Below are 21407 nucleotides of genomic sequence, written 5' to 3' on the forward strand. Positions count from 1 at the left end.
AGAGTCTCTGTAAGCATGCAACCGGAAGCTTTCGCATTTGCATTTGGTTCCGAAGTTGACATTGTTTAATTAGAATTGCACTTATTCATTAAAAATACATTCCTGAGTTGTCCTTAAACATTTTATCAATATTATCGTCCGAATAACGTGTGTGCTCTGCTTCCTGTATTTGTGTGTGCTTTGTGTATTAGGTGAATGCCGTCATGCCATTTGGGTGCCTTGCTCTGCGAGATGGGCAAATCTATGACAGTTTATCCGATGTGACAGACAAATATGAGATTGGTCAAGTCCTCAGAGCGTAAGTACCGTAAATCTTGGTGTAATGTGTTTGTATTCTCTTTCCTCTTCTGCAATGTTTAATTCATTGACAGTGTCATTCATAATAGGCCGGCTGCATAAAAAGGAATTGTTGTCAGGAAGTCCAATTTTAGGAGGGCTTGAGATGGCGATGATTTATTCAGACGGACTGAAGTTGGTAAAATGAAGCCTGTAAGTGGCAAAATTAGGAGATTTACATGGGTTAACTTTTCAAAGTTGGCCCACCAACCGTAGGATTTTGGGGCATGAAAATCACTGCTGCAATTTGCCCTACTGAAAACGTTTTCTTGTCAATTGATTGTCTATGTGAAGCCCTTTGAGACTGCTTGTGATTTAGGGCTATACAAATAAACTTGACTTGACTTGACTTGACTTGACTTGACACATTGTAGCAACACACACACTCATGGCCATATGGTAATGTCGGCATCTGGCCTCAGAAATTTGTGCACTCGTTTATATTACACAAACAAGCCCAAACTTAAGTGCGCTTCATCACAGGGTGAAGAGAATATGAGAATTCTAAAAATTCAACAAAAAAATTATATGAACGCAAACAGATAAGTTTTTCTTTAATTTTGCATATCACTGCTTTCCAATTAATTTCAAACCTTCAAACATTTTATATCACTGAAATAAAATGTGGTAAGAATATAAGACTGAGTTTTAATAAACTGGCTTATTTCTCTTTCTGTCTTGTTCTTGTGACGTATAGGAAAGAGTTCTGTGAGCTGTGCCTGGCTAAGGAAAGACAAACAAACAAAGTGTTTGTCTGCAAGAAATTTCTCAAGAAAGATGGCAGGAAAGTCCGCAAGGCCGCCAAGAATGAGATCACAATCCTTAAATTGTACGCAATCTGTGGACAGAAGGAAGTATAATTGAGTAGTAGACGTAATAAAAAGAGGTGGCTCGGTGGTGCACTGGGTAGCACGTCCGCTTCACAGTTAGGAGGGTGTGGATTCGATTCCACCTCCGGCCCTCCCTGTGTAGAGTTTGCATGTTCTCCACGAGCCCGCGTGGGTTTTCTCCAGGCACTCCGGTTTTCTCCCACATCCCAAAAACATGCTTGGTAGGCCGATTGAGCACTCCAAATTGCCCCTAGGTGTGAGTGCGAGTGCGGATGGTTGGTCGGCTCTGTGTGCCCTGCAATTGGCTGGCAACCAGTTCAGGGTGTCCCCCGCCTGCTGCCCGGTGACGGCTGGGATAGGCTCCAGCACGCCCGTGACCCCCGTGGGGACAAAGCGGTTCAGAAAATGGATGGATGGAATAAAAAGAGAGAATTTGACATATTCCATCATTTTCTCCAGTTATGAATTGTGCTCGACATCCGTGATTCCAACAACTGTGCCCAAGCATATTATTAAGGTGTCATGAGAGCTCATCACGTGTCCAATTTTACTTAAACGAATGCTGGAAATTTCCACACACGCCCCTCAAAAAAAAAAAAAAGTTTTATTCAAATTTGTTATAAAAGTAGTTATAGCCTGTATTACACAATATAAATATGATCTCGCACCTGATGTACAGGAAACCATAGCACCAAGAAAAAAAAAAACAATAAGAGACAGAAGGTGTCACTTACAATGTGTCAGTTACCAGAATGGTTCCGTATTCACAATGGACTGCTGTTATAAGGCGATATGTTATTGGCTCGAAGTTGTTGTTTTTTGGCTGTTGTTTTTTGCAAGACCAAATCTTTGATTTGGTTGTTTTTCCTCAGGTGTCGTGGTTTCTTGCATAATAAAAAAAAATAGAAGCGCAAGAGGTGGACAAAAGCAGTTGCTTTTTATTCACTCATTATTTATCATGCACTAAAGTCATAAAGTCAGAATTAAAGTACACTAAGAAAATAGTGTGTTGAATTTATTCAATTTTTTTCAAGTGGCTACACAAATTCATCCATCCATCTTCTGAACCGCTTTGTCCCCACGGAGGTCACGGGCATGCTGGAGCCTATCCCAGCCGTCATCGGGCAGCAGGCGGGGGACACCCTGAACTGGTTGTCAGCTAATCGCAGGGCACAGGGAGACAAACAACCATCCGCACTTGCACTCGCACTCACACCTAGGGGCAATTTGGAGTGCTCAATCAACCTACCAAGCATGTTTTTGGGATGTGGGAGGAAACAGGAGTACCCGGAGAAAACCCACGTGGACACGGGGAGAACATAAAAACTCCACACAGGGAGGGCCGGAGGTGGGATCAAACCTGCATCCTCCTAAATGTGAGGCGGACGTGCTACCCAGTGCAGCACCGAGCCACCATATCTGAATTCAGTTGCTTTCATTTTGTGCAACTACTTGATGAAATAAAATAGAATAAATTCCCCCCAAAAAATCTGTGTGGTGTTTATATTGTATGACAAAAAAATTTTTAGTTTAACTATGCATGGCAGTGATGTATAACGAATTAACCAGTTTGTGTTTAACCAAACAGCCCCAGATTCCACACTGACAATTTGTGATCATATTAAAACAAAATCATCTCTGTCAGTATTAATATTTTGGATGAGATTTTTGTTTGAAAAAACATGCTGCTTGGTTTGATAAATGTTGGGAAACACTGCAGTCGACACTGACAAATCTACTACTGACACCAATAAGGCATTCATACAAGGGACATGTTGACATCCTTCTAATTTTTCGCTTTTCTCATTTTATGCTTTTGTAGGGTCAACCACCCAAACATCCTTCAGCTAATAGACACGTTTGAGACCAGGAAAGAATACTACATCATCCAGGAACTGTGAGTGTCTTCATTTTCTTGGAGAGTACAGTATCTTTCTTGAATGTCCATGCATGTACATGACGGTCGGAAAGGACAGTCAGAAATCCCTCTGCTCAAGGGGCCGACCAGAGCAGGTGCCGTTGTTACTGCGGGCTCTCGTGCAGTCCGGGAGGTGTGTAGTTTAATGAGATATTTGCTTTCTCCACCACTCTACACTACTCATTGGCCCTGAAAGTGATGCTTTCCGTTAAGTGGATCGATACGTAGAGGGCAGTCAGTCAAGCATGCTTGCAACTCCTTGTCACGCAATAGCTGCAGATGTGTGGCAAAGGCAATTCGGCTGGACAGATTGGGTTATTGCAGTCGTGCCATCGTTTTTTGCAGGCTCTCGGCCGGGGCCTGCTTTGGGCAAGACATAAGCGCCTCCTTGACTATCATTTCTATTATTTTCAAAGATAAATGATGAGACATGCTAGTGTTGTTTTAATTGCTCACAGTGGTACCTTGGGGTCGGTGGAAGCAGATTGTCTCACTAATAGACAAGATAGAGCAAACGCAGAGTTTTTTTACTGCGTTAAAAGCAATTCATGGCATTGCAACATGTGGCTGACAGCAGCAACTTTGCTCTCAGCTCATGTTTGTGCATGCATGTTTACGCAACAGGGCCACGGGCGGAGATGTTTTTGACTGGATCCAAGACCAAGGCAACTACACAGAAAGAGACGCCTCCAACGTTATCAGACAGGTCCTGGAAGCTGTAGCATACTTGCACTCTCTCAACATTGTCCACAGGAACCTAAAGGTACTTTTGTGTCCTCTCGCTGGCCTTTGTGATCAACATTCGGTTCAGTGCCTATTTGGCCTCAAATGACGTCTGGTGGTAGAAGGTGGAATTTTTTTTAGGATTCACTCTATGTAGGATTGACCTATTTAATTCAAGTCAATTAAATAGATGAAGATCTTAACCAAAGTTTTTACCAGTCATTAATGTGCAACAACTAAAACTAAATCAGTTCTTTAGTGGCCGCCTCCAATAGAATGTGTAAAAGTGATTGTCAGTGCATATTGTCGCAGCAGTTCACAGTGAGCAATTAGCACTTTTGTGTAATTTACATCTGCACAAAGCAACAGGATGACCTTTGAAAAAGACTAAAGTATTTGACATTCAAGAAGACAGAGAAAATGAGCTGACCTCTAAAACATCAATCAGTTGTAGTGCATAGTTCAGGGTTCAGAAACTCTCAGATTTTCCGATTCAGTCTGCGTTTTTCATTAGCTTGTTGGAATGCTCTTTTCGTTCTAAATGTGTGAAATGATTTGTCCCCCTCTACTTTGCCTAGCTGGAAAACCTCATGTACTACACTGAAAATAACCACAACAAAGTCGTTCTGCGAGATTTCTATCTGTCTAGATTTGAGAATGGGCCCATTACGGAACCTTGTGGCACACCAGAATACTTGGGTAAGATTTTATTGCTGAATCTAATTAATAATTGGGATTTGTCCTCACGTACATATACCTATCTTATGTTTTTGTTTTTTTTTTGCATTTTTAACAGCACCATTTTGTTTTACACTTTACACACATCTTCACACTCCAATTTCCCCAAATGTTAGGATGTGCTTGACCTATATGAAAAAGAAGACTGAAGAGCATCCCTACCATCATAACTTATAATAGTACAATTTATTTTTCATTTATAAATAAATTAACATGAACAGTGAACCCATGTGCTGGGTAGAATTCTGACCAAGATATGATGCCATATCTACACCTACACCTGTACACCTATTACGATCATTTCAATCAAACATCTTCTGTGCCATGCCTCAGCACCTGAAGTAGTGGCTCGTCATCGATATGGCCGACCTGTGGACTGCTGGGCTGTGGGTGTCATTATGTTCATACTGTAAGTCTAAGTCTTCGTTATCTGTACAAAACAACCAATTGCAACTTAGCCTTATCTGTATCAAGCGACATTTCCACCCCCCCCCCCCCCCCCCCAGGTTATCGGGTAACCCTCCTTTTTATGATGAGACTGAAGAGGAAAACACTGATCTACATAACCGCATCATTTTCTGTCGAATTGTTGCTGGTGATTTTGAGTTTGATTCTCCATACTGGGATGACATCTCCCCTGCAGGTACATACTTTCGCCGCACGATGGCAACAAATATCTTCATAGAGATTGGATGGAGATGGCTCGCTCAATTATTTAAAAGAGCATCAGATGCATATGTTGATCTTGGTTGCATTGACTCTTTCAGCTAAGGAGCTCGTCTGTCGACTCATGGAAGTGGACCAGATGCTGAGAATCACGGCACAAGACGCACTTTGGCATGAATGGTATTAGTGTTCACAAAAGTGTGTTATTTAGACACGATATGGACTCGCGTTTGAAGTGACGCTTTTGTCAGGATTGCAGGTAACGGCGCGTCTGAGAAGAACCTAAAGGATGGCGTCTGTGCCCAATTTGAGAAGAACTTTGCAAAGGCCAAATGGCGGGTAGGAAGTCAAGCTCACTCGCCACTTCCTTACCAAAAAGAAAAAATATGTTACTATACAGTTGCAGAAATGAGTAGAAAAGGAAGATTGGTGTTATTATTTGTGAAAGTATTAGCCTACTATTTAAGTTGGTCATAGTGACGATTGAAAATAAACGGAATGCACTGATACCGCTTACTTTCAGACAGATTAGCAATAAAAGTGCATTTGAGTACTCGCTGGTACTCGATAATAACCTTATATCATGCAGTTGTGATATAGATAGATAGATAGATAGATAGATAGATAGATAGATAGATAGATAGATAGATAGATAGATAGATAGATAGATAGATAGATAGATAGATAGATAGATAGATAGATAGATAGATAGATAGATAGATAGATAGATAGATAGATAGATAGGTAATTTATAATAGATAATTTCAATTGGATAGTGCTCAAAATACACATTTGTTTGAACCTGGAATAAGTTTCACTCAACTATACCACCTTTAATTCCTGAAAGTATAATTCATGGATAGTATATCATAATGTGACCATGTCAATGTTGCTATCAAGGAGAGAGCGGGGAAATATGAAGATGATATTGCTGACCTAGAAGCACAAGTAACAGCCATAAACTTCTTCTTTCTTTCCCTATATAATTCCCAGGAGTTGAAGGTATTGTAGATCATCATGATAGAGAATGGAAGGACAGAGCGTGGGTGGAACTCCACATTCACAGTCTGGCATGATTCTGTGAAAAAGCATCTCTCTGTGGCTGGAACTGTATTTGAATTGACTTTATGAATAAATAGTCCAAAAGAACCCGACATGGGAGGAAAAAAAAAGGCAGTCAGCCATGAGATGGGTTGATCATACCATGACTGGTGAAGGTCTCCTCATGAGCTCTGTCCATGCACTTTCACTCTGCCTGTCCCAGAGGAGACCCACTGTCCCACTTTTCCTTTTTCACAGTCAAATGTTCCAAGTGGCTGGCTCTGCTCCTTTCCTGCTCCTCATCTGCACTCAGTTTAGTTATCCATATACTAAGATAATGATCAGTCCCATGGATGTTGACATGTTTACAGAGGTTTGTTAGTGTAGATAAAGAGAGGGTCAAAAGGAAAGGATGCGGTAGCTGTCAACCACTGTGTACCATTTAAATGTAATGATTCAATGTACAAGGCCCCCCTGTCATTCCTCGTATCAAAATCCACAATGCACCTCAATGTTACGTTTGCGCTAATAAATTAGAAGCTGCTTTGTCATACAAACATCAATTATCTTTTGACTTCCAGATAAAATGTTCCCTGGTTTGGAAACATCTTTTAAGATCTCAAATTTTCCCAAATTCCTTCATTGTTTACTGTCAGGGGACTGGATAGATTTATCAAATGTATCAAGTAAGCAACAAGGAATATGGGAAGATGGAGTCTTGAGGCTGATTCATACCCGGGCCAATTGTGTGAATTCCGCCTGGAAGTAAATATTTCACTTGAAGCGAATCACAGAGCGCTTAGTTTTATTGTGCCTCGATGAGCTTTGTCACATGCATAACATAGAAGCTTTTTTTTTTTTTTTTTTAACAATATAATACCAATAAGTACAGCATCAAAGTTTAAATGTATTCTAGGGACAGACATGGGTTCATACTGTAGGTAAACACGTTTTTTTTATATAATTCTATCCTTTTTATTCCCTGTCTTGCAGAAAGCAATCCGTGTCACCACATTTATGCAGCGACTGAAGAACTCCGAGTCAGTTATTGACAGTTCAACTGAGGCGCAACGTGGGGAAGATGCAGGGGAAGTTAAAGAGGTGATCGAGTTAACAAGCGATAAGGAAGGTGGCAGGGTCACACTGCTCGGAGTGACCACAAGTGGCATGCCATTAGAGGTCATGGTTGAAAACAGGTCACCTGACATGAACCAGGAAGTTGAAAAACAGCAGGCGGTAAAGGTGCATATTGAAGTTGGAACATCTCCATCTTGCGATACCCTTGGCACAAAGGAAGTGCCAGAAGGTCAAACCAAGCAAACAGCTGCTAATTTGGATGAAAACCAAAAATATAAAATGGCGCCCACTACCACCACAGAACACAGTAAGCTAGCAGAGAGCAATTTAGGCCCGCATCCTGACAGGAAACTAACATGCGCCTCACCTGATCCCAGCAACAATCATAAGATGACGACGACACTTCACGCCCCCACAGCCTCTGCTAATATGACACACAAGGATGGAAATGACAGCAGCTGGTGTCAGACACAACTGCCAGAAGCCATGGCGGAGAGTTCTGTGGGTGCGGCAGCCACTCCGGCGATTGCGCCGGACGCTGGGGCAGATGTCGATCCGGGTGTTCGGTTAAGGGCTCAAGCAAGCCCCGTGTTGAAGAGGGAGAGGGACGCCAAGAAAACAGACCGATATAGTGCAGAGTATAATATCACCAGAGAAAACCCTACTGCAGGTCAGGGCTGCTACGCAATTGGCAGCTCTGCTAGCTTGGGTCGGAACGCCACACCCTACACTAGAGACATTGGCACCATGGGGATGGCAGGGCCCTATGGGAGTCCATATTGCACCTTGTATCCGAGTGGAAGAAGCGTGGGGATGTATGGGACCGGGTTACATCACAGAGGAGTGGGCAACGGTGCCAAAAGCGACTGGCAAATGGACAGTGTGATTGAGCAGATAGAGAAACAAATGGTGGCAGTGCTGGAGAAGATTGAAGGAGACATGCCTTCATTGCTGGAGCAAATCAGCGACTGCCCCCCTGAAACACGACGCATTCGGAGCACACACGTCTCGCCCGCCACCTCCAGGGCACGCACCGCACAACACTCCTCTTCAGAAATCTTGGCCACACCGCCGCCTCTTCCAACCTCTCCCAGGCCTGCGCTGCCATCCCTCCCTCACCTTACTATCCCTCCTCCTTCCTATCCTCCACCCTCACCACCGTCTCAAGCCTCAGTCCAGGCTGCAGAGGACCAAGAGTGTGGACAGCGTGGGACTGAATGTTCTGGGCATTCCTCCAGAGCTGGGATGGGCAGAGGGTTATAAAGTCGGTGAGAATGATCAATACAAAACAGGTCACAGATGCCATTTGAGTCTGGATTGGCGAGTGACCAGTCCTGAAGATAGATAGGTGGATGGAACTTATTCTCGCTTGTAGATCTTGATTTATCATAACTGTCACATAGAGACAGTACATCCATCCTCTCCTTTGAAAGATGTTATTCAATGGCCACAAGGAGATCTTCATATGTTTAGCACCAAGATCTTATAGTTGAGTTAAAGAGAATGACAAAAGCTACATATTGTATGGAATCTGTAAGGAGCATGATCTAAAAAAAAATGTCCATTATATGCTCACTGCACATCATCATTCTGGAAACAGGCCCTTTGAGTCGTTTGGTGAAAATGCACAGCATGGTGAAAAAAAAGTAGAATGACAAAAATGACAAACTGCAATTTGAATGATGTCCTGATAATTGTAAATACATTTACTGTTGTTGGTTTCCCTTTTCTTGTTATGCTCTCTGTTGTAAACTGCTTCATGTCCAAACATCTTTTAACATCATTAACCAAGCACTTCTATTCCCACTTTCATCATTTTTAATGTAGCAATTCATTTGAGATGGAGGTCAAGGTTGCAGCCAAGTGGACTGATGAAACCTTATCACTGCAATGGAGATTTGTTCTGAAAACTCTGCCCAAGTTATTCAACAATCTTAGAGATATTTTTGAGAAGACCGAAGTTGACTTAACTATCACAAATGTAAAAGCGTTGTACATTTTATTTGTGCTTTATTTTTTGTGTGGAGGGGCTATGTTACCTCCATGTTCTATGCTCTCCTCTGATATGAATCCGCCGTTCTACCCCAGAGTAAAATATATTGTGTCTGTAAGCCTTTCAATAAATAAAAGGAATTATAATCTATATATATTGTATTTATTGGTGTTTGGATTAAGAGGCGATGAATAAATATATCAAAATATATAAATATAATGATTGAATGACCAACACCATCACACAGGCCGTCGTCGAGCCTACAAATCCCTAAAAGCATTGCGCGCAATTTGGATTAGACCATCCTTTTGAGGGCACGGGTGTGGGACAAATATACATGGCGGTAAACGATGCAAATACGATGCAATAATCGACAAGCATCCAACTTGATCCATTCAAAATTATCTTTTTGATTGAATTTTGATGACTATTTGATTTCAATCTTTTAATGAGTGATACAAAAGCATTTCATTGAAGCTTCTAAAAGGGTAACATGGTTCCATCTGTAACGTGCACATGTTGCTGCTTTGCTTTGCTTTGCTTTCTACTGGAATAGTGAGGGGGGGAATCGCTTCAGCAAGCAAGCGCCGGGCAGCCAGCAGTTCAGCGGAAAAACTCTCGCAGAGCCCGCCACTGTGACACTTTCCTCACCGCCATCGGCAGCCCCATTCTTTTGTCACGCGGTTCGTTCGGACGTGTTCTTCTCTACAGGCCGATTTCTTTTTCAATACTACAGACCAGGCAGAGTAATATCGGATGTGGTAAGTTGTGCACACTTGTTTAAGATTCTCTTCAATGCTAGCCCGAGCTACATGGCTACTGTTAGCAAGCTAACGAAGATAGCGGCACGATATGAGGAAAAGTCATTGGGTGGCTAGATGGCTCCAAGGCTAGCTAGGTGCACACACGCTAACAACTACGCAGTCGGTTTATTGGTTGAACGCTGCTCTTGTTCAGTTTTCCGTTCCAGCATAATCACGATCAAATGTGTTCAATTAGCATCTGGATGTTCCCAGGAGTTATTTATTCTTTGGTATCTTCAATGTGGCTGGGCAAACACTTTGCTAGAGATATTAAGATGTGCTAATAGTTAAGCATATGCTCATTGGCATTTGCATCAAGATACGTTGGCCAGAATCTGCAATCGAAATGGCTTGGACTGCGAGGTAAACGTTGTATTGCACGTTACGTTAATCGAATCTCGATCGGCATTGCCGACCATAGATTCCAGAATGCCGAGCATCTTCTGGTGCTTGCCAAGTTATGCAGTCTGAGAGATGTGACATTTAATTGTTTTGGGGTTGTTGTTTTTTGACACGGCGACGCCATGCTCCGAAACTTTCAGTATGTTGTGGTGAAAAGACGAGAGACCCACGTCGACATGTGTACCCGAGAATGTGCGGCCCACACGTTCGTGAGCCTTTGTCATTCAGCAGGCAGGCACCCCCTCCCCCAATACTCTTCTTTAGATATGAACGCTTCTTACCCTGAACCTCTATTTGGCCGATGAGTCAGAAGGCTCAGCATCGTTAAGACTCGTATGTGGCTACACAGTCACACTCGTTTTGCCCTGTTTGGTTGAACTCGTTGCAAGTTTTTGTCCTCGGATTAAATATGCAGACTGTCTAGTAACACAGTCAATGAAATTAGTCTTGTGCGTTTTATAGGTGTCCACGGTGAGGTGATCTGCTGAAGCAAAGATGTTTTTAAATGGCTCGGTCTCCTTTTATTTTGCTCGTTTCTAAATATTGAGCATTTAGGGGTACCTTGCTTGACCAGCAGATGCTGCAGTTGATTGCACTGTACAGTAAGTGCAAATTTCCATGCGCCCGTGTCATGAGGGGGCGGGGTGAGTGAGTGCGCGCAGCCAATGGCGTATCTGCGTGCGTGAGCAGCGTGGCCCAAGCCAACCTTTCCTGTGGAATATTTCGGGCAGCGCGTCACGCCTCTACCGCCCCTTTCTCCCAGCTGCCATTTTGGTTTTGTTCCCGTCTACAGTCGTAAAGCCAGCCGGCCAGCAAGCAAGCAGCAATTGCATAGGCGAGCTCTCGCATTGCAAGCACACAGTGACTCGACAGTATAGCGAGATCGGGGCCAGCTTTTTTTTTTTTTTTTACCTTTCCTTTTCCCTCTTCTTTCCGTCCGTCGCCATATTACCGACCGCTGACATCTGAACGTAACGGAAGGGCAGCGGGTTCGCATTGGAAAGGCCCCGGGAAGGATTATTGGTAAGGAAGAATAAAATCAATGGGGCGCAAGTGGAAGCGGCTAAGAGTCGAGTTAGCGTAAACGGGTGGTGTGTGGTTGCGCATGTTTGACTCGTATTGTGTCGTCTACCTTTTAACAATCATCCAAATCGGCTTGTCGAGTTCTGATCTGAAGCTTCGGCAAAGATCCGCGCTTGTTTTTCATATATTAGTTGTGATGCCTGCCAAGCTGACCGATCGAGGCCTATAGGCCCAAGCTGTCGCGCTAATGGCGTAGGGCTTTGCCTCTTAACTTATTCATGTTGCCACCGCGTTAGCTCGCCAAAAGACTTAACCGATTAGTGGCACGCAGCCGGTCTCCTCTCGCCGGCCTCCACGAAGTCCTGACGCGCTGTCTGGGGCGTTGTATTAAAGCCCTTCAAGTGGCTTCTTCGCTAGCTTTGATCGCCTCGCGCAAATGAGCCAGCGTCAGGGAGCGTGTAGTCGTAAACCTTCCGGGAAGACTTTCGTTTTCAGCCGACATCCACTGTTATGCTCAACCGAACGGTCAATTTTGTCCTGTACGCCAATTGGCAGCTGCTTTTCCGGATCGTTCGAGGGTTTCAGAAACTGCTGTACAAGGTAAACTGACACTGATGGCGGTCGATACACGGCGGTGGATGATTCTGACACGCTGCGGCCTGTTTGTCACCTCACGTACTGGGGCGTTTTTTTCCCTCTCGTCAAACTGCACTAGTCCGTAGAGACGCGTCTATTCGATTTGTTTAAGGTAGAAGGTTCGTTCTTATGGCTACACCTGCGAGTCATTGTCAAGTTCCAATGGAAAGTTTGCATGATTCAGTGGTTTTTTTTTGTTTTTTTTTTGGGGGGGGGGGGGGTACACACTAGAGCACCATAAACAAGGGAGACAATGAATGCTGCTGCTATTCATAGCTCTTCCAGTTTCGCTGTGTTGTCTACAGATTTGCTGTTGGCTCTAAGCCAGCACAGCTGCTCCTATCCGGTCGTTTGGTCATGTCTCCAGTATGAACACAATTCCATGCAATTTTAATTCCCTACATCATCTGTGACTTAGTTGCCAAGTTATTCCTAGCGGTTCATTCCGCATTGACAAAATTAAATTTTCGGTGTTCCGCAGATGTCCAACTCGCCGCTGTCCAAGAAACGTCGCTTGTCAGGAACAGAGACGAAGACGGGATCCCACTGCTCATCCTCAAACTCAGTCAGAACTGATCAGTCCCACACCCCTGCCAACGTAAGCACACTCATCCACTGGTGATAGCAAGTCAAAAATAATTTCAAAGTGTTCACTATCTCATGTCTGGGCAGGGCATGGCTAAGAATGGCAATGATGCTGAGATTGACGAAGGCCTGTACTCCAGACAACTGTAAGTATTTAAGAGCTCACTTTCATTCTCTGTACTTGATGGTGACATTTGTCCAACCTATCCCTTCTTCAGTTACGTGTTGGGCCATGCTGCGATGAAGCGCATGCAAAACTCCAATGTCCTCATCTCCGGTATGCGAGGTCTTGGCGTGGAGATTGCCAAGAATGTCATTCTTGGGGGAGTTCGAAGTGTCACCGTGCACGACCAAGGTGTCGCAGAATGGAGAGACCTTTCTTCTCAGGTGAGCTGATGCGCATGGAGTGTTTTTTTTTACTTTTAAAATTAAACTGATTAAATTACCACACTTCAAGTTGAGGCCTGAGAATTTTGGTTGAATTTATATTGCCATTATTCAGTGTTCAACGAGAAGAGACTGCCAGATGGCGTTTCTTATTTATTTATTTGGGCTTGCATGTAGTTTTATATTCGAGAGGCTGATCTGGGGAGGAACAGAGCAGAAGTCAGTCAGCCCCGTCTGGCTGAACTCAACAACTATGTCCCCGTTGCGGCATATACGGGTGCGCTCACAGAAGACTTTCTGACTAAGTTTCAGGTAAAAGCCGTTTACCAAAAAAAAAAAAAAAAAAAAAACCTCAAAATGGAGGGTTATCGTACATAAAAGTGTTTTGTTTTGTTTTTTATAACAACCCAGGTTGTAGTACTGACCTGCTCCACGCTTGATGAGCAGCAGAAAGTGGGAGAGTTCTGCCACCGCAAAGGCGTCAAGATTATTGTTGCAGACACTCGAGGCCTGTTTGGGTAAAATCACAAACATCCTCTGTTTAACTTTAATGTTGTGTCTGAAGCTATCTGACAGAGCGATCCTTTTGCAGCCAGCTATTTTGTGACTTTGGTGAGGAGATGATTGTGCATGACACCAATGGAGAACAGCCACTGAGCGCCATGATTTCCATGATCACAAAGGTTTGTTCTTTTTAACTGCTTTGATTACCAAATGCTATTTTGTTTTCGGATTACCTTTGGTGGTAATTATATGTGGACCAAAAACGACATTCCCTCCAGGACAATCCTGGTGTTGTGACTTGCTTGGATGAGGCCCGGCATGGTTTTGAAAGCGGAGACTTTGTAACCTTCTCAGAGGTTCAGGGAATGACTGAGTTAAACGGCTGCCTGCCGGTCGAGATCAAAGTTTTGGGTTGGTGCTACTCCTGTTCCTACGACCAATGTTGCGTGTTGGTCTTAAGATAAACATGACTTGATTGACATGGTCTATCTCTGTCCAGGTCCCTACACTTTCAGCATTTGTGACACAGCAGGATTTACAGATTATGTTCGGGGAGGAATTGTGAGCCAGGTTAAGATGCCCAAGAAATTCACTTTTGTAAGTTGAGTTGGTCATAAATGTACAAAAATGAAGTTTGACGTTTGAAAATTATTTGCCTCGGGGGGGAAAGGAAAATTAACCTAGGAAATGAATAGAGGCCAACTGTGAGTTTCTAAGTAAAATAACAGTCCTGTATTGATCTTGGTGCTTGTAGAAATCCATTTCCCCCTCCATGGCTGAGCCAACGTTTATAATGACAGACTTTGGCAAGTTTGAGCATCCCGGCCAATTGCACGTGGGCTTTCAGGCCATCCACGCCTTCCACAAGAAAAACAATCGGCTGCCCGCACCATGGAACCAGGTAATCTTGTCACTAGGGCAATGTTTCAGTCACAGCAATACAACCTACGGGGTACGCTACTAACTTTGCAGCTTTTCCTTTAAGGCTGATGCTGAAGAGATGTTGACGTTGGCCAAGGAGTTGAACGCCACTCAGTCTGGATCGGCTAAAGTGGAGCAACTCGATGAGGCGCTCATCAAAAAGTTGAGCTACGTGTCTGCCGGTGACCTGGCTCCTGTCAATGCCTTCATTGGCGGTCTGGCTGCACAGGAAGTTATGAAGGTCACTTAGCCTGCTTTTGAACTATACAGGAAGTGCAAGTAAATTGCACTTTTCTCATCGATTTCTATGTGCTTTATGCTTCAGGCATGCACGGGAAAATTTATGCCCGTTATGCAGTGGTTGTACTTTGATGCATTGGAGTGCCTGGCGGAAGAGGAAGGAGTAGTACTGACAGAGGAAGAATGTGCCCCTGTAGGTGTTTCTCAAATCCCTCACAAATATGAACCATGACCGTAGTGTAACACTCACTGAAGTGTTGGTTTTTTTTTTTGTTTTTTGTTTTTTTAAAATGATTTGTTTCCCTAGAGAAACAGTCGCTACGATGGGCAGATTGCAGTATTTGGCACCAAGCTGCAGGATTTGCTTGCAAAGCAGCGCTACTTCCTGGTGAGTTTGTGACTCCTCCCACTGGCTTTAATGGCTCTGTATCAAAAGCAGATTAAAATGGCAACTTTAGTGATTGCCAATGTTGCTATAAAAATATGTGCACTTCTCACCTCACATTTAATTTTAACAATGTTCAATTGATTTGCAGTAGATACTTTTACATAGATTCTGCAATTCTCAGTCAAGTAACATTACGATTGTCCTAAATGCTTTGACTTCTTGTCTTGATGTAGTTGTGCTGTTTGGTCTGACAAATTCTTTCTTACCTGACTTCCAGGTTGGAGCTGGTGCTATTGGTTGTGAGCTCTTAAAAAACTTTGCCATGATTGGCCTGGCTGGTGGCGAGGGTGAAGTCATTGTGACAGATATGGACACCATTGAGAAGTCCAACCTCAACAGGCAGTTCCTCTTCAGACAATCAGATGTCACAGTAGGTGTCACCTTCTTTGTACGCTGTCAAGACTGCAAGCAATTGAGTTGGTCACATCTTTGTGCGGTCAACAGAAAATGAAAAGCGACACGGCTGCAGCGGCAGTTAAACAGATGAACCCGTCCATCAAGATCACGGGTCACCAGAACAGGGTGGGGCCCGACACAGAGAGAGTCTACGACGATGACTTCTTTGAGAGCCTTGACGGTGTAGCCAACGCACTGGACAACGTCGATGCTCGTACGTCACCGTGCTTGTCTGTCAGGCTTCCACTCTGCCACGCACTCTTTCATTTGAGTTTTTTTTGTTTTTGTTTTGCACAGGCTTGTATATGGATCGGAGGTGCGTGTACTACCGTAAACCTTTACTGGAGTCCGGTACTCTGGGGACCAAAGGAAATGTCCAGGTCGTTATCCCCTTCCTTACGGAGTCATATAGCTCAAGCCAGGATCCACCCGAGAAGTCCATTCCCATCTGTACCCTCAAGAATTTCCCAAATGCCATTGAGCACACACTGCAAGTGAGTAAACTTGTGCAATAGCTCCACTTGAGGGAAAATAAAGTTTGGGGAATATTGGTGTGTGCTCTCCACTTGTTCTATGCAGTGGGCCCGTGATGAGTTTGAGGGGCTTTTCAAGCAGCCACCAGAGAACGCCATGCAGTATCTCTCGTAAGTCGACTCCCCAGGCATCACTTGTGTTAATTTATTTTTCCTCCTAGTCTACTGCTGCAAGCAGACTTTTCTGTTTCAAGCTTCTACAAAAGTGCTTGCTTGTATATTAATTAAACAAGGAGGCCTTTAAAATTACGAACACTTTCCACAGCAATGAACGTACTCGTTTGATAAATCATCATCTCGCTTATTTTTTAGATGCGATTGCAATTGTGTTCTAATCAATGAGATGCAACTTAACCTGAAATCTTGTCAGTGCAGCAATCAGCACATAGTTCTTTTCAAAAATGAAGCTCAAATCACGTACCGTAATTTTCGGACTATTAGTCGCTCCGGAGTATGTCGCACCACCCATAAAATGCACAATAACGTGAAAAAAAAACATATATATGTCGCTCCGGAGTATAAGTCGCACTTTTGGGGCAAATGTATTTGTCAAAATCCAACACCAAAAACAGACACGAACCAGCAACAACAGGCTAAACGATACGGTATGCTAACGTGACATACACAAACGAGAGGCTGAGAACGGGCCTAACGTAACATTCAGAGTCATTCAAATTTATTACATAAATAACACATTTATCAAACCATCTGTGTCACTCCAAATCATAAAATCCATCGATCATTGATCGTGTAAACAATGCCGCGTACGCGCGCCGTCGGACTCGTGATTTGCATGTCTAATTATTCCTCAGACCCATATAACGATATATAAAGTATATTTCAAATAACTCATATAGCAACAATATTACCAAACCATCTGTCACTCCAAATCATAAAATACATCGATCATCGATCGTGTAAACAATGCCACGTACGCGCGCCGTCGGACTCGTGATTTGCATGTCTAATTATTCCACAGACCCATATAACGATATATAAAGTATATTTCAAATAACTATCATATAGCAACAATATTACCAAACCATCTGTCACTCCAAATCATAAAATCCATCGATCATTGATCGCGTAAACAATGCCGCGTACGCGCGCCGTCGGACTCGTGATTTGCATGTCTAAATATTCCACAGACCCATATAACGATATATAAAGTAGATTTCAAATAACTATCATATAGCAACAATATTACCAAACCATCTGTCACTCCAAATCATAAAATACATCAATCATCGATCGTGTAAACAATGCCGCGTACGCGCGCCGTCGGACTCGTGATTTGCATGTCTGGCGTGATGTGTGCTCCCATGCTGACTATCACAAGCAGAGCTTGCATCCTAAATTGCATTGCTGCCCCTACTGTTTTTTTTTTTTTTTTTTTTTTTTTTTTTTATTTTTTTTTTTTTTTTTTTTTTTATATATATATATACACATCACACTAAATTCTCTTCACCAGCCCTGTGCTTTTTAAAAACTCAAAAAAACAGCGCTTTCCCCTCCCAGTTGTTGCGTCACGGCCAATTGTGAAATTTAAATCACTCTCGTTCAGTTTAGTTTGAAAATAACAATTTTTTTCAGTTGTTTTTTTTGTTTTGTTTATTTGTTTCATGAACTTGAATATTGTGCTTTAAAGTGTGAATTGCTTTATTCGTTTTTCCAGTGTATTAAAAATAATATGCGAGGTGATCAACTGTACTAGTAAGTAATGTGTTAATGATCAAGTAAATTTTTTTTGAAAAAAAAAAAACACATAAGTCGCTCCTGAGTATAAGTCGCCCCCCCACCCCAACTATGAAAAAAAAACGCGACTTATAGTCCGAAAATTACGGTACATAAGACTTGAGTATGATTTTGCTAATATTAATATTAGCATGATTTAGAATAAATACATACTGGGTTGTCTTGCAGTGATCCCAAGTTCATGGAGCGCACCCTGAAGCTTCCTGGAGGTCAGTCTGCCGAGTTGCTGGAGGCCGTTTACAAGAGTCTCGTGACAGACTGCCCCCGCAATTTTGCCGATTGCGTAGCCTGGGCACGCAACCACTGGCAATGTCAATACAGTAACAACATCCGCCAGCTATTGCACAACTTCCCCCCAGATCAGGTATTCCATTTAACTGTATCTAGGGGAAACATTTTTTCCCCTTTCACCTTGTGTTGAATTCATATTCTACAAACTCAAAATTAATCAAAATACTGTCTGACTAGTGGGGCCACATAAAACGTCTAAAGTGAATTTGCTCCTTCACATCCATGTGATTTCCATTTCTGGCTTTCAGCTAACTAGCTCAGGCGCCCCCTTCTGGTCCGGTCCAAAGAGGTGTCCTCACCCCCTAGAATTCATTACTAGCAACGTGAGTATGCATTAGTCAGCCCCTCAGCTTGCATTGTGCTCAAGCAACATGTCCTGTTCATAATAGCTGGAGGTTTGTTTTGTCTCGTAGGATCTGCACATAGACTACGTGATGGCCGCAGCCAATTTGTTTGCCCAGACGTATGGCATAGAAAGCTGCAGAGATCGTGCGACTGTGGTCAAGCTCTCGCAAGAGGTCAAGGTGCCTACATTCACGCCACGCTCGGGAGTGAAAATCCACATCTCGGATCAGGAGCTGCAGAATAGCAATTCATCAGTTGGTGAGCAGGCGTGATTCAAAATCTGAAGCCCAAATATTTTTATTTATTTATTTTATTACTTTTTCTCAAAATAAAATGTCTTTTTGCTTAAACAGATGACTCCAGACTAGAGGAACTGAAGGTATTGCTGCCTGCACCCGAGTCTTCTCAGTTCAAACTCTGCGCCATCGACTTTGAAAAGGTAGAGTTCTGCCATCCTTTTTCTCCAGTTGACTTTCTGTTGGTCTTTCAAGATGATAATTTGTACCTCTTTATCCATAGGATGATGACACAAACTTCCACATGGACTTTATAGTCGCAGCCTCCAACCTGAGAGCTGAGAACTACGACATCCCCCCAACCGACAGACACAATGTGGGTACTTGCGTTTTTGGAATCATCATCTTTGAATTTCCTGACCTGCGAATGTTATGAGTGATCTTTGAATGTACTGTTGTCCTTATTCCTCCCCGTCACGTCATCCAGAGCAAACTTATAGCTGGCAAGATCATCCCAGCCATTGCCACAACCACAGCTGCCGTGGTGGGACTGGTGTGTCTCGAGCTCATCAAGATCGTTCAAGGGCATAAAAAGTTGGAGTCATTTAAGAATGGGTTCATGAATCTGTCGCTGCCATTCTTTGGCTTCTCCGACCCCATTGCCGCACCCAGACATAAGGTAGGATCTCTCCACGCGTTTTTACTTCTGACATGCACATTGAAAACTCCAACTGTTGATTAGCTCCCATGATGATCCAGCCATGCTAATACTGATGCACCAGGCTGGTGAAATTCACCTGTGGTTGCAAGTGCGTTCGACTGAACTTCTCACGCTGATGGTTTCAGTGTGTGCTGAGGAGACAACTTGCCCACCTAACAACGGCTGCGAGGCCCAACCTGATGACTCACTGTTCCCTATTTTTCCTTTACAGTACTATGAAATTGAGTGGACGTTATGGGATCGTTTTGAGGTGACGGGTTTGCAGCCCGGTGGAGAGGAGATGACACTGCGGCAGTTTCTGGACTACTTCAAAGTACACTTTCAGCTACTTAAAGAAACCCTCTTGGTTTTTCCCACATCCTCTGCTGTAAATAAATGTGTGTTGTTGTTTGTTTACTTTTAAGAATGAGCATAAGTTGGAGATCACCATGCTTTCTCAGGGAGTGTCCATGCTCTACTCATTCTTCATGCCTGCTGCCAAACTCAGAGAGAGACTTGATCTGCCGTGAGTACAACCTCTCATGTCAGGGAGAGAAGAGTTGGGGATATATTGTGGTTCAGTGCATAGTGGATTTTTATTGACTGTACATAAGTGACTGGCCTGCATGTGTGCTAACAGTAAACATGGTTAGCTAATTGAGTACCTGGGTACGAGTTCAGCATTTCGTGCACCTTCATCTCGTGACTGCGGCTTGCCCTGCAGCTTCTGGTGGTAGTCAAAGGTGAGGCGGTCGTGCTCCTCCTCGACCGCCTAGCATCAATTCGCTAGTAAGAATAAGTGACTCTTCTCTTTTTCTCGTTAAAGTCCTAGAATGTTCCTTTCATTTGTGTCCCCTAGGATGACTGAGATTGTGACTAAGGTGTCAAAGAAGAAGTTAGGCAAGCACGTCAAAGCACTGGTCTTCGAATTGTGCTGCAACGACGTGTCGGACGAAGACGTGGAAGTGCCCTACGTCAGATACACAATTCGCTGAGCTCCACATTGGACCTACCTGAGGGAGGATGGGGGTTACTGGAGGGAGATGGCGTTTGTTATGAGGGGTTAAGGTCATTTTGCGGGCAGGGGACGAGGGTGGTTCAGGTCTTCTACATAGGACAAATGATTTTTTTTTTTCGTTTCCAAGGCCTGCGGTTTGTGTGAACCCGTGCCTCTGTGTACATAACCCCATTGAGCTGACTCGCTGATAGCGCGCACGAGGGATTCACCTGTGCGCAGTGCTTTGAGACACGGCGGTCGCACGGGGGCAGGAAACCTGTACATATGCCAACCGGCCTGATACTTTGCAAAGCCTCGGGGCTCAGTCGCAGCCTGAGTGACGTTGTTACTTCGAACTCCATTACATGTCACATGACTGTTTCCTTTTTTCATGTCGCATAGAAGTACCTCAACCACTAACCTCCATAAATAAATAAATGATCACATTTTTCCATTTCACTACCACCACTTCCCCTAATTCTACAATGATGCCTAATTTTGGATTGTGGGATGGCTAAAAGATTGTGCTGCAATTGCCTCCCCAGCACACAAAGGTGACCCCTGCCTTCCCCGTCAAGTTGAATTGATCACCTGGGGGGTGTTCATGACACCTCACCTCAGTTAGCACTCGTTGCAGTGTGTTGAGTACTCTTGCACATTGAATCAGTTCTTTTTGTTTCGTGTCCTGGTTTTGGTTTTATTTTTCTGGGCTAATTAGGGCTCACACAACTTGTAGATGATAACCGCTTCTCTCTACCGTGTAAACTCTTAATGACATTACAGTGTAAAAGCAAGGTCATGTATCTTGATATGGGAGCACTTAGCTTGATAGTGAATAAATGTCAAATCATCACTTGTGTGAGTTTTTTGTTTCTTTCCAAGA

The 21407-nt window shown here is 43.5% G+C and overlaps 2 protein-coding genes and 1 non-coding gene across 11 annotated transcripts in view; all 3 read left to right on the plus strand.

The window, feature by feature from the left end:
- camkvl (CaM kinase-like vesicle-associated, like) overlaps positions 1–9437 on the plus strand; it is a 51037-nt gene extending 41600 nt beyond the window's left edge. For 6 of the 7 annotated variants that reach the window (XM_085924183.1, XM_085924269.1, XM_085924014.1 and 3 more), the window contains 10 exons: positions 192–298; positions 1034–1165; positions 2989–3063; positions 3709–3847; positions 4386–4506; positions 4879–4954; positions 5052–5188; positions 5313–5391; positions 5463–5550; positions 7246–9437. In XM_085924183.1, coding sequence (XP_085780309.1) covers positions 204–298; positions 1034–1165; positions 2989–3063; positions 3709–3847; positions 4386–4506; positions 4879–4954; positions 5052–5188; positions 5313–5391; positions 5463–5550; positions 7246–8592 — 2289 coding nt within the window. In that variant the 5' untranslated portion in view covers positions 192–203 and the 3' untranslated portion in view covers positions 8593–9437. The remainder of the gene's footprint in view (positions 1–191; positions 299–1033; positions 1166–2988; positions 3064–3708; positions 3848–4385; positions 4507–4878; positions 4955–5051; positions 5189–5312; positions 5392–5462; positions 5551–7245) is intronic. The other variant, XM_085924524.1, reaches the window with a different exon arrangement.
- Positions 9438–9625: 188 nt separating this feature from the next.
- Positions 9626–21377, plus strand: uba1 (ubiquitin-like modifier activating enzyme 1). 3 transcript variants are annotated; one of them, XM_085905650.1, is made up of 26 exons: positions 9626–10083; positions 12668–12784; positions 12859–12917; positions 12990–13158; positions 13336–13470; positions 13570–13676; positions 13751–13841; positions 13941–14073; positions 14162–14259; positions 14417–14563; positions 14648–14824; positions 14909–15016; positions 15131–15211; positions 15489–15641; positions 15716–15881; positions 15965–16161; positions 16247–16311; positions 18124–18319; positions 18495–18569; positions 18660–18849; positions 18945–19030; positions 19111–19203; positions 19315–19506; positions 19760–19861; positions 19953–20053; positions 20387–21377. In XM_085905650.1, the coding sequence occupies exons 2-26, from the start codon at positions 12668–12670 to the stop codon at positions 20520–20522; spliced, it is 3174 nt and encodes a 1057-aa protein (XP_085761776.1). In that variant the 5' UTR covers positions 9626–10083; the 3' UTR covers positions 20523–21377. The 3 variants fall into 3 exon arrangements, with proteins under 3 accessions (XP_085761776.1, XP_085761785.1, XP_085761766.1); XM_085905659.1 differs by lacking the exon at positions 9626–10083 and adding an exon at positions 11280–11550; XM_085905640.1 differs by lacking the exon at positions 9626–10083 and adding an exon at positions 11965–12150.
- On the plus strand, positions 19570–19669 carry LOC147061411 (small nucleolar RNA U6-53/MBII-28). Its single transcript, XR_015068184.1, has one exon. It is a non-coding gene; the product is annotated as a small nucleolar RNA U6-53/MBII-28 (small nucleolar RNA).
- Positions 21378–21407: the final 30 nt, after the last annotated feature.

The sequence above is a fragment of the Syngnathus leptorhynchus genome, chromosome 1, assembly GCF_054491065.1.
Source record: "Syngnathus leptorhynchus isolate UIUO chromosome 1, UIUO_Slep, whole genome shotgun sequence".
Classification (NCBI taxonomy): Eukaryota; Metazoa; Chordata; class Actinopteri; order Syngnathiformes; family Syngnathidae; genus Syngnathus; species Syngnathus leptorhynchus.